The following is a 17,215-nucleotide window of genomic DNA, read 5'->3' as shown; positions in this document are numbered from 1 at the left end:
ACGAAAAGACACCTGCAAATTTCATGACGAGTTCTAAAGCAGTGTGATAACAGAGCTGATGACAATTCTTCTTTGACTGTTGTGAGTCAGATCTCTGATCCCAGATACTGAAGGAGCAGACTGCCAGTTCGAGGAAGTCCAGCATAAATCCTGCAACCCAAGACCCTGCCCACCTCTATGTCTCCATAGTGACCAGGAGCTCACTGTGGGAGACACTTGGCTGCAGGGAGAGTGTAAACAATGGTGAGACTAATGCACACAAACTGATTAAAACAATAATTTGGACTTTAAATGAATATTTAATGTGTTACACACTCACACAACTGTCTTTCATACACTCTCATTCATTTTGCCCTCTAGCACATGCACTCCAGAGGGACATTACTGCCAAGACATTGACTGCCAAGGTAGGCCATGTCATTTGATTGTGACAGAGTACTTGCACTAAGCCTTAAATTGTAACTTCATCCCCACTGTCGTGGCCTGGCTCAAGACCACAACAAAAAAAAAAGGAATCAAACTTTATTGTAAATTATCAAAAGATCAAAAATAATATTACCCCAAACAGACAACCAAAACTAGTCACCATACCTGGCCAGGTGCAAACCAAACACAGAGAAGCAAAGGATCAATAGGTCTAGGCAGCGTGGCAACACAGTCTAAATGAGGAAGGGGAGAGAGAGTGAGAAGCTGAAAGCCTTCCAGGTTTTATAGGCCCGCCCCTGGTAATTTCTGGAGACCCAGCACCTATAGAACCTGGAGGCAGAGCAACTAGAGAGACAGGGAAAAGGAAGTTGGGGCAGTGACACCCTCTCAGAGCCTGATTTCACCCACTGCATAATTTTGAAAAATGAGAAAATACATATGCACTGAGTCGAGAGGGGGAAAGTGTGGGTGGTGAGGGTGTATGAGGCAACAGGATCCTCAGTTATCTCCCCAAGCCAGAGAAAAATGTTTGTCCCATTCTGTATAAATTCAAGCTGTTGTTGGTGGTGCCCACTGCCAGAAGACCAAAGCAACGGCAAGAAAGAAAGATGAGTCCCTGAGTGGGACACATAAGGGAAAGATAGCTGTCTGGTGGTTCTGGTATGGTTGTCAAAAGCACAGGTCCAGTTGCATCAGAATTCAAAACTATGATGTCCAAAGTTACTCAGAAATACTCTGACCTCCTGTAAATGGTGAGTATTAATCAACATAAGTCAATCAATGTCTAAAAATGAATACTGATGGACCACTCACCATTGAGAAGTAGAGAAGAATCTTGCATTACCTTTGCAATATTTGGAATGACCACAAACAGCAGATGTAGTGTATAATTTACAATTCATGAAATTTTAACATTTGTAAGAATGCCAATAACTCCAGCACTGATGTGCTTCTTCACAATGCAGTCATGTTTTTAAGCTTAGACATAAAAAACAGGTTTATTTTTGCAGTACCTGTACATGCATGAGTATTTTTTTGTTTTTTATTAGGATTTTTTTGTGTTTCTTTTAGTTTCTTTCTTGTGGGTTCTGTTTGTTGACATTTGTAACCTGATAGCTGTCTCAGTTGCCTACATCGATTGTAACAGCCTATACACTGATTTCTGAGTCCTCATTTTTAGTTTTTTAGTGTCTGTCTTCTGCTCTTGTACAGCAGTAACATTGTGCAACAATACCTACCATTTACTTAGAAAAGGAGCCAACTAATGTCAAGAAGTAGCCGCCAGCACATCATGGACTTGAACTCAAACTTCACTAAGATCACAACGTGCATACATTTTTCATGTTGAACCTTTAGATGCAGTTCTATATAATGGACACTGTAATGTGAAGTGGTGGTCAGGCGGTGTGAGCTAGCTATTGTTATTAACATGTGCTGTGAGACAGGTGAGAGAACAGCAAAGACTTGCAGATTTCCACTGGTACTTGGTTTATTACATTTAGAAACCATACAGTGCCTCCACAAGGTCTCCACAGCAGTAAGTCTAAATCATACATGAATGTAGATTAGTATGTAATACCTGTACCACTTGTTACTTTAGTTGTAGAGCACAGTGGTGCACATGTGGGGTCCATGTCCATGAAACTGAACTGGAAAAAGGTAAAGTGACCTATAACCTCACAGTACAATAACAAATAAGAGAGGTGCCGCCATGTTCTGCTATAAAGTACGACAACTGTGAATTGCAGTTTGTCTCAAACATAACATCTGCCAGAGTCTCAGAATTCATCTGTCACAATTCAGATTGTGTCTGTTCAGTACTATCATTATTTCAGATTATGGCTAATTCAAATACCCCTTCTAGGAGGAATGGGCAGTCAGTGAAATTTACCAGCTGGAATGTGAAAGGCCTGAATCATCCTATTAAACACATCAAGGTCCTTGCTCATCTTAAGGTCTTAAAAACGGAGATAGCATTTCTAACTGAGACACACATGCGCAGGTCACACCATAACAGTCTAAAGAGAGGTTGGGTTGGACAAGTGTTCCATTCAACTTTTCAGAGCCGGGCCAGGGGAGCTGGAATTTTGACTAACAACTCAGTATCATTTTCAGCATCTGAAACCATATCAGACCCTAATGGATGTTTTGTTATTGTAGTGGGTAAACTCTATAGTTTGCCTGTGATATTAGCCTGTGTATATGCTCCAAATTGGGATGATTTTAAGTTCATGAACAGTTTCCTGTCAACCATACCATACTTAGATACCCATCAATTTATTCTACCTTGTGACTGTAATTGTGTAATTAATCCCATTTTAGATAGATCCTCAAATTGCCCAATTAGTAACTCAAAAACAGCCCAATGCATAGAGAATTTCCTGCAGTCCTGTGAGATGTCTGACCCATGGAGATTCCTGTATCCTATTAAGAAGGAATATTCTTTTTTTTCACCTGTTCATCACACCTACTCATGCATAGATTATTTCTTTATACATAAGTCCCTGCTCCCCTTGGTAAAAGAATGTGATTACAATAGTATAGTAATATCTGATCATGCCCCTGTTACACTGGTTTTAACCTTCCCCAACCATAGACCAGGCAGATTTAGATGGAGACTCAATCCACTTCTTCTGTCAGATGAATCTTTTATCACCTTTGTTAATGTGCAAATAGATTTATTTTTAGAAGCTAATGTAAACAAAAACACCTCCCCTCCCTTGCTTTGGGAGGCTCTTAAAGCTTACCTGAGGGGGCAGATGATTTCCTACAATGCACTGGTCCATAAAGCGCAAATGGCCAGGCAGACAAAACTTTCACAACTCATCTCTGGTGTAGCTAAAGCCTATGCTTCTTCCCCAACCCCAGAGCTATATATACAGTGAATGATGCATCAGGTTGAATTTGACATGCTTTGAACTGGACAGGCAGAACGGGCTTTATTAAAAAATAGACATATGTTATATGAATACAGGGAGAAACCAAGTAAAGCTCTTGCTTGCAGTCTGAGACAGCTATCCACTACACATGTAATTGAGCAAACTGAATCTGAGAAGGGATCATTATCAGATCCTTTAGATATCAATAAGGAGTTCAAGGATTTCTATTCTAATTTACATCTGAACACCCTTCCGATCTGAAACTAATGGCTAAGTTTTTTGCAGGTCTGGATATACCTACAGTGGATGAGAATGTAAGACAATCTCTAGATAGCCCTATCTCCTTAAGTGAAATTAATAAAGCTGTCACATGCATGCAGAGTGGGGAATGTCCAGGCCCAGATGGCTTTTCTACAGAATTTTATAAAAAGTTTACAGCAAAATTGAGTCCTTTGCTCAAAGATGTATTCGATGACAGTTTAAAAGGCCAATCCCTACCCCCAACTCTACGCCAGGCATCTATATCCATACTTCTGAAAAAGGGCAAGGATCCCCATAATTGTTCCTCCTACCGTCCAATAAGTCTCCTTAATGTTGATGTTAAGATATTGGCTAAAGTGTTGGCTCTCCGTCTTGAATCTGTTTTGCCCTCCATAGTATCATTTGACCAAACTGGATTCATCAAAAATAGGCAGTTGTTTTCTAATATCAGGTGTGTATTTAATATCCTTTACATATCATCTTCATCTCAGTGTACAGAGGTACGTTTATCTTTGGATGCTGAGAAAGCCTTTGATCGTGTGGAGTGGAGTTATTTGCTTTATGTTCTTAAGCAGTTTAGTTTTGGAAATGCTTTTGTTTCAGGGGTAAAATTGTTGTACACTTCCCCTCTGGCTTCAGTTAGGACTAATGATACTTATTCATCATATTTCCCTCTGCAGCATGGGACTAGACAGGTTCGCCCCTTATCTCCATTACTTTTTGCATTGGTAATGGAACCCCTTGCAGCCACTATTAGGTATCATACTGATATCAAGGGGATCTTCAGATCAGACAAGGAGCACAAAATGTCTTTATACGCGGACGACGTCCTTATTTATATATCTGATCCTCTCACATCTATTCCACATATTCTTTCTACCCTCAAAGTTTTTGGTAGTTTTTCTGGGTATAAACTCAACCTTGACAAGAGCAAGCTCCTACCCATTAATATGGTTGCCCGTCAGATCTCAATTCATTCTTGACCATTTAAAGTGACCAATAATGGACTAAATTATCTCGGCGTATCTGTTACAAAGTTCCATTCTCACATTGTGAAGGCAAATTTCACTCCACTTCTAGAGCATACCCAAAGGGATCTTGCCCGATGGTCCACATTGCCTTTATCATTAGCTGGACAAATTATTATAGTAACAATGAACATCCTTCCTAAGTTCTTATTTTTATTTCAGTGTATTCCATGTTTTCTTACCAAAACATTCTTTACAAAACTTGATGGTGTTATTTCATCTTTTATTTGGAATAATAAAATGCCTAGGATCAGGAAGCTGTTTTTACAAAGACCTAAAATATATGGTGGAATGGCTTTACCAAATTTTCAGATCTATTATTTGGCTGCTAATGTCAAATGTTTACTATATTGGTGTTGGGACACACCATCCTCTATAGATCTTCCAGGCTGGCTACAAATTGAATCTAGTACTTGCAGCCCAATCTCACTTTCGGCTCTTTTGTGTTCTTCTATTCCTTTGCATACACCCCAGACCTGCCAAAATCCGGTAGTTCTCCACTCCCTAATGGTCTGGTCTCAGTTTCGTAAACACTATGGACTAGATTCCATGTCCATTTACACTCCTGTCATGGCCAACCATCTATTCCCAGCCTCTCTCTTAGATAATGTATTCACACAGTGGATTAAAAATGGAGTGTTAAATATTAGTATGTTGTATAAGGATGACATCTGTATGTCATTTGATCAGGTTAGACAGGAGTTTGCTCTACCAGCTCAAATTTTTTTCATATACCTACAAGTCAGACGTTTTATACAGAATCACTTTAATCAATTTCCTTCTCTACCTCAGACATCATCTCTTGATTCAATCCTAGAAATTCAGCCTGAGATCAGGGGAACCATATCAAAACTCTACACAAATATATTCGACATGGAATGTTCGTCTTTGACAATAACAAAAGAAAACTGGGAGAAGGATATGGGCACAAATATTACTACTACTACTACTACTACTACTACTACTACTACTACTAATAATAATAATAATAATAATAATAATAATAGCTTTATTTATATAGCACCTTTTAAAAACAAAGTTTACAAAGTGCTTCTGCCAAACAAGTAAAGGGCACAACAGCAGGATACAAGATGTAAGTAAAAACACTAAAACAGAAGCAACAAAATAGGAGAGATGTGTATCACAATGCAGAAACATGACACTTCAAATAAATTAATTGAATCAGAATAAAGAGGGCAGGGATAACGTAACATGATGCTGTTAAATCAATGCAAAAATAAAGGCGTGAGGTAAAACAACATCATGTATGAGAATATAAACCAACAATCAAACAGGATAAGATTCAAATGTTAAAAATTTTAAAATTTAAAATTAAAATTAAAAGGGACAAACATCACATAAAAGCAAGTCTATAAAAGTGTGTTTTAAGAAGTGATTTAAAAGATGCTACCGATTCCACAAGCCTTATCTCCTCAGGCAGGCCATTCCAAAGTCGAGGGGCCCTGATGGAAAAGGCCCGGTCACCCTTAGATTTAAGCCTCGACTTTGGAACAGCCAGGAGCCCTCTGCCCGAGGATCTAAGGCTGCATGCTGGCTCGTAGGTAACTAACATGTCATCTATATAACTTGGGGCCAGACCCATTCAGGCTTTAAAAGTAATCAGTAAAATCTTAAAATCAATTCTAAAACACACAAGGAGCCAATGGAGGGATGCCAGGATAGGGGTTATATGATGTCGCCTGTTAAAACCAGTGAGAAGCCTAGCTGCTGTGCTCTGGACCAGTTTGAAGCGGGACAGTGATTTCTGATTGATGCCGGACAGAAGGGAGTTACAGTAGTCAAGTCTTGTGAATATGAATGAATGTATAACTGTTTCCAGGTCGGAGTGTGGGACTATTGGTTTGATTTTTGAAATGCTTTGTAGATGTAAGAAACAGGACTGGATAACTTTATTGATGTGAGGTTGGAATGTTACCACAATTGTTACCACAATTTTCCAAAATTCTTGAGAAACTGTTTGTGAAAAGGTTGGATGACTACGTTGATAAATATGGGATACTAAATGATTATCAGTACGGATTTAGGATAAATCGATCAACATCTCGAGCAGTAATGGAATTTGCAGAAAATATAGCAACAGCGGTGGATCAGAAACAGCATACTGTTGGTGTTTTTACTGACTTACGGAAAGCATTTGACACAACTGATCACTCAATATTACTCCGGAAATGTGAAATGTATGGTATAAGAGGTGTGGCACAAAACTGGTTAAAAAGTTATTTACAAAATAGGTTTCAATATATAACAATTGGAAATACAAATTCACAACTTAGAAAAGTAACATGTGGGGTCCCACAAGGTTCAGTTCTGGGACCTAAGTTATTTATACTCTATCTAAATGATATTTTTATGGCATCTAGTGAGTTAAAATTTACAATATTTGCAGATGATACTAATTTGCTTTATTCGGGAGCAAATATGAAACAAATACTAGAAACTGTGGAAAAGGAATTGGTCAAGTTAAAAAAAATGGTTTGACGTAAATAAGTTATCACTTAATGACGATAAAACAAAATTTATGGTTTTTGGTGGTGCTAGGGGAAATTATGATATAAAACTGAAAATTAATGGAATTGAAATTGAAAGGGTGTATGAAACAAAATTTTTGGGAGTGATTATTGACCATAAACTCTGTTGGAAACCACAAATAGAATATATCAAACGTAAAATGTCCAAGGCTGTTGCGATTCTTTATAAAACTTGAGACTTGTTAAACAAAAAATGTTTGCATATATTGTATTGTTCACTTGTAATGCCATATATGTCATACTGTGTGGAAATATGGGGCAATGTGTATAAAACTAATATAGACCCGATAATTAAACTAAAAAAAAAAAGCTATCAGAGTCATAAACAAAGCGGGTTATCTTCAATCAAGTAATCCACTTTTTGTAGAATCTGGTTTACTAAAATTTTTTGATATTGTATATTTAAAAAGAATGGAATTTATGTTTCATGCTAAAAGTAAAAGTCTTCCTGTTTGTATTCAGAAAATCTTTAAGTTAAGAGAAGGAAATTATAATTTAAGAGGGATGTTTGTGTTGGAAACATGTAAAGTAAGAACAAACGTTAAATATCACTGTGTTTCTGTTACTGGTGTCAAATTATGGAACGAATTGAAGGATGAAGTGAAATTGTGTAGCTCACTGTCGAGTTTCAAAAAGGCTTTAATTTGTCAAATTCTCAAGGGCTATGAAAGTAATATGATTTCAAAATGACTTATAAAACCGAATGTAGAATAATTTGTGTTTAAGTTCTAATCTGCTGCAACTTCAGGTGTGGACTTGGAATAAGGATGGGAATAGGAGAAGCAGAAATAAGCCTCTGGCTTCAGCTTCTTCCTTTTTCAGTTACCAATTGTGTTAATTTTTCTGTTTGTTTGTTTTTTTTTAATATGTATGTGTTTTGTACTTAACTGAAATAAACATTCATTCATTCATTCGAATGTGAGGTCTGAATCAAATATTACTCAAAGATTTCTGGCAGTTGGTGTAATATTTGAGGATAGAGGACCGAGGCAGTTTTTTATGGCAGTGGTGGAGTTTGGTGGACCGAACAGTATGACTTCTGATTTAGAGTTGTTTAATTGCAGGAAGTTCTGGGCCATCCAACGGTTTACATCATTAAGGCAGTCAGACACAGCAGCTAGGCTTCTCGGGTCATCCGGTCTAAGGGGCAGGTATATCTGCGTGTCGTCCGCGTAGCAATGAAAGGAAATGTTGTGATGCTTAAAAATCTCGCCAAGTGGGAGCATATAAATAGAAAATAAAATTGGACCTAAAACTGAACCCTGCGGTTCATAGGCAATCTGGGTTTTGGTAGATGTGTGGTTGCCTATGGTGACTGCAAAGGTTCTATCTAAAAGATAAGAATAAAACCAGCTCAGAGCAGTGTCCCTGATGCCGACCCAGGTTCTAAGACGTTCAATTAAAATATCATGATCCACAGTGTCAAAGGCGGCACTGAGATCTAAAAGAATTAAAATAGCGCTCTCTCCTGTGTCAGCTGCTAAAAGAAGATCATTGGTGACCTTGAGGAGGGCTGTTTCTGTGCTATGTAAAGGTCTAAAACCAGACTGAAATTTCTCAAAGAGGTTATTATGAGACATAAAAGCTAAAAGCTGGATTGCAACCATTTTCTCTAAAACTTTGGATAAAAACGGAAGTTTAGAAATAGGTCTAAAATTATTGAGAACAGAGGGATCCAGGTTTGGTTTCTTTAAAAGGGGTTGGACCACATGTTTAAAAGAACAGGGGACGCTGCCTTGAATTAAGGAGTTGTTAATAATTGATAAAATACTGGGTCCAACTGTGTCTAAAACCTCTTTCAGAAATTTAGTGGGAATGGCATCAAGGCTGCACATAGCTGATTTCATATGTAAAATTATTTCAGTTAAAAATGTCAGTGAAACCGGTTCCAAATTTTTAAAATGGCTAAAAATTTCCCTACCTGTGTCTAAAACGCGCTCTGAGGGGGTGATTCGTTGCCTTATGCCCTTAATTTTATTAAAAAAGAATTTTAAAAATTCCTCACACATGTCTTGTGAGGCATCCATAAAATGATAGCAGGAAGGGGTAATGATGGAATCTATGACCTTAAATAAAATTCTGGGGTTAGAACGATTTGCTAAAATTAAGTTTGAGTCAAAATGCGCTCTAGTTTCCTTAACTGCTTTTTGATAGTTTTTTGCGGAAATTTTCCAGATTTCTAAAAAGACATGTAGGCCTGTTTTCTTCCATTTTCTTTCTTTTCTCCTACAGTCTCTTTTCAGTTTAGCAGAGGACTCATTTAGCCAGGGCTGTGGTGGACTCTGGGACTTTTTAATTCTGAATGGCGCAACAGAGTCCAGAACAGTCTGGCAGGTTTGGTTAAAATGGGATACCAGCTCCTCTATGTTAAAATTAGGATTAAAAGCAGTTAAAAAAAAGTAGTATTAAAAAGTTCTGAAAACTGATTGGCGGACACGGAGTTAAAAGCACGACGACGAAGGGGTGTATTGTGGTTAAAAGGTGGTTTGGATAAGATGACATTAAATAAAATTGCTTTATGGTCCGACACACAGATATTCTTAAACTCGAGATTGTCAGGACTGAGACCGAGATGAATTACAAGGTCAAGTGTGTGACCTTCTGAGTGTGTGGGTGCTTGTATAATCTGTGTAAGATTAAAAGATTCCAGTGTATTCATAAAATCAGAGACAAGAGGCTGAGCAGGGCAGCACACATGTATGTTAAAATCACCTAAAATAAGAATCCTATCGAACCTTGAAATAAAACCAGATAGTAGCTCAGCAAACTCTTGGATAAAAACATTGTTTGTCCTGGGTGGTCTGTAGATAATTAAAATTAGAACTGGGTGTTTAAAATCAATTGCAAAACCAAGATGTTCAAATGTGGTAAAATTACTCTGTGAGATGGGGGAGCATTTAAAAGCCTTTCTGAAAATAACAGCAACCCCCCCTCCCCTGCTTGTCAGACGGGGTTGATGAAGGAAAGTAAAATCGGGGGGGGGGTTGCTTCGATGAGGGGGCTGCAGTCACCCTCAGAAAGCCAGGTCTCAGTGATTATAAAAAGGTCTAATTTATTAAAAGAAATAAAATCATGACATAAAAAGGATTTGTTGTTAAGAGATCTAATATTTAAAAGGCCAAAATTTACAGGAGTAAAAGATGGTGTGGATGCTAAAATACGTTGCCGAGGTACTAAAATCAGGTTCTTTGAGTTGGCGGCAGAAGGATGTGATGGTGGGTGTGTGGTTTGTTTTCGATCTGAGATGATGGTGGGGATAGCGGATGGAAGTGATGTAGTGTGTGGGTCTTGGGTGGGGTGCAGAGGTGAGGGATGGCGATCGTGTTGATTTAAGAATTTCTGGTTGGAGGGAGTGTGATACTGGGAGGGGTCGGTGGGAGGAGCTGTGCCAGGGGCCAGGGGGTGGAATAGTTACTGAGGGAGGAAAGGAGGGTGGTGGGGTTTCCTGTGTAAATAGTCAGTCCTGTGGGTGCTGCAAAGTGTACTGAAGGTTATTTGTCAACATTCGAGTACCTTGTCTGTTTGGATGGATACCATCTCTGCTAAAAATGCGGGGCGCTCTCAGAACAAGTTAAAATTGTCAATAAAACCAAAGTTGTGCATCCTGCTGGTGGTCCGGAGCCAGGTATGAAGGCGGAGGAGTCTGCTAAAACAACCAGCTCCACGACCGAAAGTTGGTATTGGCCCAGAAATAAAAACAGTCTTTCCACAGTCCCTTAAAACATCAAAGAGAAGGTTAAAATTGTTTTTGGTACACTCCGACTCCTGGCGGTTATGTCGTTTATCCCCACATGCACCACAACTCTGTGAATAGAACTGGGCAGTGAGGGCAAAAGGGAGAGGAGTTTGTCCAGGACAACGGGGATGGTGGCACCGGGAAGACAGTGGGTGACGGCATTAAAGAAGCTGATGTTCCTGGTTATGGAGTCACCGATAATTAATGTGTTTGGGGGGAAAAGGGGTCGTGGAGATGAATATGCGGGTGGAGGCGGACTGCCCGGAGCAGACAAAGGGGGATCAATTCCCTCCGCCGTCACTGGGTCTGGACCAGTCTGAATAGGCAGACAGGTGTGCGCAGGGGCGGAGGCTCGGCGATGCTCCCCTGAATGCCTCAGGACAGCCTCCTTCACCAGCCTGCAGCGGTCCCTGCCCGTGGAGGATCGATGAGCAGACCGACCAGCACAGGCTGCAGGATTGACGATGGTCCCGGGTGGAGAGAGCGGGCGGGGTGCCAAGGCCACGGATGGGGCCGCAGGTGGAGGAGCCACCACTGAAGGTGGAGAAGTCTCGGCGGTGGCAGGTGGAGAAGCTCGGGATGAAGGGAGCCCGGCGGCAGAAGGTGGTGAGGTATCGACAGCGCCAGGAGGAGCCACTGACTTTGATGGGTCCAAGCCGGAAAGAATCAGGGATGGAGGAGCCTCGTTGGGATGGATCGGAGCAGCATCCCGCAGGATAGCATAGCGGTTGGAGAGACCAAGGGGTGGGAAAAGGGACTTCCCGCCTGAATCCCTCTTTTGCCACGGCGTACCACCTCTGTCCAGGACGGCCGAGGCCATGGGTCATCCGAGTTCGGTGTGGAGCTGTGAAGCAGAGCCTTCGGCCTGGCTCTGGCCTGAGCCCACGGATCTATTGGTGGCGCTGGGCTGGTCAGCGGCAGTGTTGTAGTGGCCCGGTTCCCGTGCAGCGGCGATGGCGCTCATTGCCCCTGTGTCTGGTTCAAGCCCAGTGGACTGAGTCTCCTCTGCCGCCGGACCCTCCGGGCGTGCCAGTAAGGCCCCGGCATTCATCGAGGACACCCAGGGGAGAGTGGTCGCAGAGTCCGACACCATCTGGGACACCAAGAAGGAGGGTAGTCGGGCTGTTGAAGCAGCCAGGGCGGATGCCTGCATATGTGAGATATGCTTTGACTGAGCAGCGGCTACGGAAGCGAACTCTCCGATCATCTCATCTCTTTTCCGGAGCTCCGATTTCAGCTGAGAAATATCATCCTTCAACTGTGAGCAGGCCAGTTTGCAGTCCACACATACAGCCATAATAGTTGATTCTTAGGTCAACAAAACAATGGAATAGTGGTTCGAACCGGTTGAAGGTGAGGTTAATCCTCTCTTCTCAGCTCACCGGTGGTTTGTCTGCCATGCTGTCGCTGCCACGAATGATCAGTGGTGAAGCATACTTCAAAGAATCCACTCCACTTCTATTTGCGCAATGCATAGTCTTTTTCAGTTTAAAATTGTACACCGACTTCACATGTCTAAAGTTAAATTATCCAAAATTTACCTAGGAGTAAATCCTATTTTTAATAGGTGTAGACAAGCGCCTGCTACTCTCTTTCACCTTTTTTGGTCATTTTCAAGTCTAACTGCATTCTGGTCTTCAATATTTGAAGCATAGTTAACAATTTCAGGTCTGACCATTTTCTGATCCTGCCGTTTTATTGGACTTTTTGGCATACCGTCAGAAGATCTCCCTCTACAAAGGCTACAATTAAATAGTATCGCTTACTCCTCCCTTTTAGCATGGAGACTCATTTTTTTAAATTGGAAGAATGACAAACCCCCTTCCTTTGGCAGATGGATATGTGATGTCATGTTTTTCCTTAAAATAGAAAAGATTAGATACACACTGAAGAGATCAATGGGGAAGTTTAATGTGGTATGGCGTCCTTTTATTTCTTATGTAGACAGGCTGACGATGCACCTCAACTCCGGTTAATGTGTTCTGTGTACAAAGTGTTTGGGTAATTTCATAGTGGAACTTTTTTTTTTTTTTCGTGGTGTCTTATTCCTCTGTTATATGTCTCAGTGTTTGTCTTACTTTTTGTATGTTTGAAAAACTGAAAATTAATAAAAATACATTGATAAAAAAAAAATAAAGCACTACAACTGTAATACACCAGTAACACTACCAGTAACACTAACTGTAACAATAATACATATAAATACAAAAATAGTATTCACATATACTTAATGTGCACACTGATTCTACTTTAGGAATTCTAATAGTAGTTAATGTGATCCTACAGCCTGGAGCTGTATAGCTAAGTTTAGTTTAGTCATACAGTTTGGAAACAGGATGGACACCTTAGCTCTGTCTAATAGTAACACAATCCAAAGTAGATCAACAAGTGCTGAGGCAAAGACACACCAACCTGACTGCTGATCATCACCAGAAAAGGTAGCCTGACTATCCTTCCATCTCCCCGACAGTCAAAAAAGTGTGAGGAACACACCAAATTGACTACCAGCTTCAGCGTACCTTCTGCGCTTGCGCGAGATGTAAAACTGAAAAATGACAGAACATCTCTCTAAACACAGAGCTGGCTGTCGTCAGTCATTATTGTCAACAGAGCGTGTTGAGTAGTCAAGAAGGGTTGTTGTTGTTGTACTTGTTGAACGGATGGCTAGTAATATGAAGATACTGGTGTTGTCAGCTCTCGGGCTCCTTCTTTTGGAAGACAAAAGAAAGGGGAACACTACAGAGAAATCACACTCTGCTAACAATACTAACAGTGTTGATTTCATGGAATGAATGAAGTCCATAGGCAACACTGACTGTCACTCATTCAAATACGATATGAGCAGTGAATGGCCTTTTATAGAAGACAATAATAGTGTGAAGTACCTTGGCATAGCTGTATTCACATGTAAACTTCCCCTTCACTGATTCACTAGTCAAGGGCTTTCCCTCCACCAATCAGATTGGTCAGACTGAATGATGGGTAGTGACCAATTACACATGTTGAATCAGCCAAAAAGACTGGTGAAAGCATTAATGATGGCCGATTGCAGAGAACACACCAAAGAGACTCATGTCACTGACCTTGTCAGACTGCCCGACGACGTCCGACTGCCAAAAATCGGGATAGTGTGTCTTTGCCTTTAGTGACCTTCAAAGATAATGCCGCGTTTCCACTACGTGGAACCAGCTCGACTCGGCTCGGCTCAACTCGGTATTCCTGGAGACCATTTCCATCACAGGATACTACTGACTTTACAGTACCTGGACGTCATAGCGATACAGTGCGTTATTTCCGTGTTGTCAGCTCAGAGAGTTGCTGAAAAGTCGCTCGTTGCGTGTTGTCTCATCTGAATTTTTACGTCAGCTACCATAGACTGAATCTCCTCGACCGACCGTGGTGTAGTTTTGGGCTGTTATCATGTGGATTAATGTACCGCTATATTTACTGTCCACTTTCGCATCTGTGTTTTGTAAAATGGCAGGTCACAGAGAAAACTGTCTGACCAATCAGTGGTCTGCAGTGTTATATGTCATGGTTTAGTATCGCTTGGAACCTCGGCGGAGGTGATACCAAAAAACTAGTACCGGGTACCAGATTCCAGGTCCTTTTTTGTAATGGAAACGCAAAAAGGCCGAGCCGAGTCGAGTCAAGTCGAGTCGAGCCGGTACGGCAAAACATGGCATGGCAAAAGATAAGAGAAGATATACTTTATTGATCCCCCCAGAGGGAGATTCAAATGTACAGCAGCACAAGACACTATGCATCAAATACAATAGAAAAAAAGATAATTTGTTAAAGTGATGTTAAAGTGACTAAAAATGTCAAAAAATAGTAACAATAATAATAAATAAAGTTAACAAGTGTACAATAGGTGACTTTGATAAGTGTGCAAGTCACCAACTTTGACAGATGCAAAAGTCTCTTCAGAGCAGGATGTAAATCAAACTTCTGTTGTACAGTCTAATGGTGGTTGGAACAGAGGAACGTCTGAAACATCCAGTCCTGCATCTGGGTAGGATAATCTGCTGGCTGAATGAGCTGCCCATCAGCTATAGCTCATCATGCAGCGGGTGAGAAGGATTGTCCAGCACTGCACAAATTTTGTCCTTCACCCTCCTCTCAGCCACCGTATCCAGACTGTCCAGGTCCAGTCCCACCATAGTACAGGCTTTCCTCACCAGCTTGTTGAGCCTGTTGCCCTCAACAGTCCTCCAGCACACTACAGCAGAGAATAGTGCACTGGCCACCATGGTCTGGTAGAAGGTTTTGAGGAGCTCACTGCAGACACCAAACGACCTCAGTCTCCTCAGAAAGAACATCCTGCTCTGACCTTTCCTTTAAAGTTTCTGTGTTGTCAGGCCAGTCCACTTTATTGTTGATGTGGACCCCAAGGTACTTGTATGAGACCACAATCTCCACCTCCTCACCCTGGATAGTGACTGGGGGAGGTTGATCCTGGTTTCTCATGAAGTCCACCACCACCTCCTTGGTGTTGCTGATGTTGGTGGTTCCGACTACTCTATGCAACAAAGTACTCCACCAGTCATCTGTACTCCTCCTTGTCAACGTTGCTGATGCACTATAGAAGAGTCATCAGAACCAATATAGTTCCTTGGGGCACCCCGGTGCTGCTTGACACCACCTCAGATATATAGCCATCCACCCTGACATACTGTGGCCGGTCTGTGAGTTATCCAAAATCCAAGCTGTGATGTCCAGTCAGGATGGAGAGATTCACCAATTTGAATCGGTGGTCCGTGACAGGCGTTTGTGATGCGACTGCACCGGTAGCTTCAGTGTGCATCGGATAGAACTGCCAGCTAAATGCGCAATGTATCTGTCTTAGTGTGTCTACATCGGTAAAACCCATGGTTACATCGATTATTATATAGTTTATTCACTCTGCACCTGTGTTTTTGAGGTGCCTTGAATGCACCATCATTATCTTTTGGCGCTTTGTTATTAAAACACACAGGAGCCAGGTGGCACTAGCCTGGCTGGCCAGCTGTCTTTCTCAATGAGAAATCTGTTTGGAATCACAGAGCTTGAATCCAAATATGAAGGCGGGACTAACAAACACCAAGTAAACCAATCATTGATAAGACAGTTGTGACATTTTTGTCAGAGAAACTAAAGAATACAGGGTGTAATCTGTAATTCAATCCTTATTTTTGAATCAAAAAACCAACAATTGTAAAGAGATTTGCGGACTTGGAACTGACTTGACTCACATTGCAAAACACCCGCCCCCTAGACTTGTGATTGGTCCAGTATAAAATAGATCAAACATATTTCACAGTGACTTGCTCAATTCCAGACTGTTTTCTCAGTATTGAATACACTGAGAAAACCAGATGGGTGGCCAGGCTAGGGTGGCGCAGCCACAGTTAGTAAACAGCAAACATGGAGGGAAGTGAGCCAACAGGTGGAGGAGATATTCAGCATACCTCTGAAGAGACACAAAGTCAAAAGTTTGGTGATACTTTGGATTTTTTAAGAAGAAAGATGGAAGACTTGACAAGACATCCACAATTTGCAATGTCGTTCTGCTATGAAATATGGTAGCAGCATGACGAACATGGCAAGTCACATGAAAAGACAGTATGGCATGGATACCTCTGACGCTGCTCCCCCTACCTGCTCAGTTAGCCAACTAGAAGACTGTCAGCTCAAGCATATCACAGGCAGTAGTAGACTATGGGCATAGCACTATGATTATTTGCACAATGCACATTGCTGATGCTGGGAAATGTTCAATAGTTAAATTTTATATGTGTTTTGTAAAACACTAAATTTACAGACCAAGAACACTATTATTAGTAAGAGGACTTGAGAAAAGGACTGTTTTTGAATGGCCCATGTGTTTATGTTTTTTTGTTAAGAGGCTAAAAGTAAATTGCCTAAATAAATGTATTGTATAAGTAGACAATGAGATTAAAAATAAATGCAATGAAAAAAACATTTTTTGTTTATGATTTTGTGTTTATTAGGAATAAAACAATCCTCTGTCTGTACCAAATTGCATTTTCTTTTTAAATTGGTTTTATTCGTTTGCTTTATAGAAAACAATCAAGTATCAAATATATCTGTCATGGTTAATGAGAGCTGGACCTATGGTGCAGACAAAGGACCCAGAAAATAGTTGCAAAAAAAAAAAACTTGAATGATTGTGAATTGGCTGAACTGGAGTGGGGCAGAGGCAGCAGTTTGGGTCTGAAGCTGAAGCAGGCAAAGGGAGGAACTGAAAACAGAAAATGTGGTCAGGATTAGCAGGACAAAATATGTAGCCAGATGAAACTTCAGAGCCCATGTGCATCACACCACCACAGAGGT

At 40.9% G+C, this 17,215-nt stretch overlaps 1 protein-coding gene across 1 annotated transcript in view; it reads left to right on the top strand.

Moving 5' to 3' along the window:
• LOC115411693 (SCO-spondin-like) overlaps positions 1–17,215 on the top strand; it is a 204,861-nt gene that overhangs the window by 104,965 nt on the left and 82,681 nt on the right. The window contains 2 exon segments of the mRNA XM_030123908.1: positions 91–243; positions 361–407. Of these exon segments, the coding sequence (XP_029979768.1) occupies positions 91–243; positions 361–407 (200 nt within the window).

The sequence above is a fragment of the Sphaeramia orbicularis genome, chromosome 20, assembly GCF_902148855.1.
Source record: "Sphaeramia orbicularis chromosome 20, fSphaOr1.1, whole genome shotgun sequence".
In the NCBI taxonomy this organism is placed as follows: domain Eukaryota; kingdom Metazoa; phylum Chordata; class Actinopteri; order Kurtiformes; family Apogonidae; genus Sphaeramia; species Sphaeramia orbicularis.
This window is presented reverse-complemented; position numbering and strand designations above follow the sequence as displayed.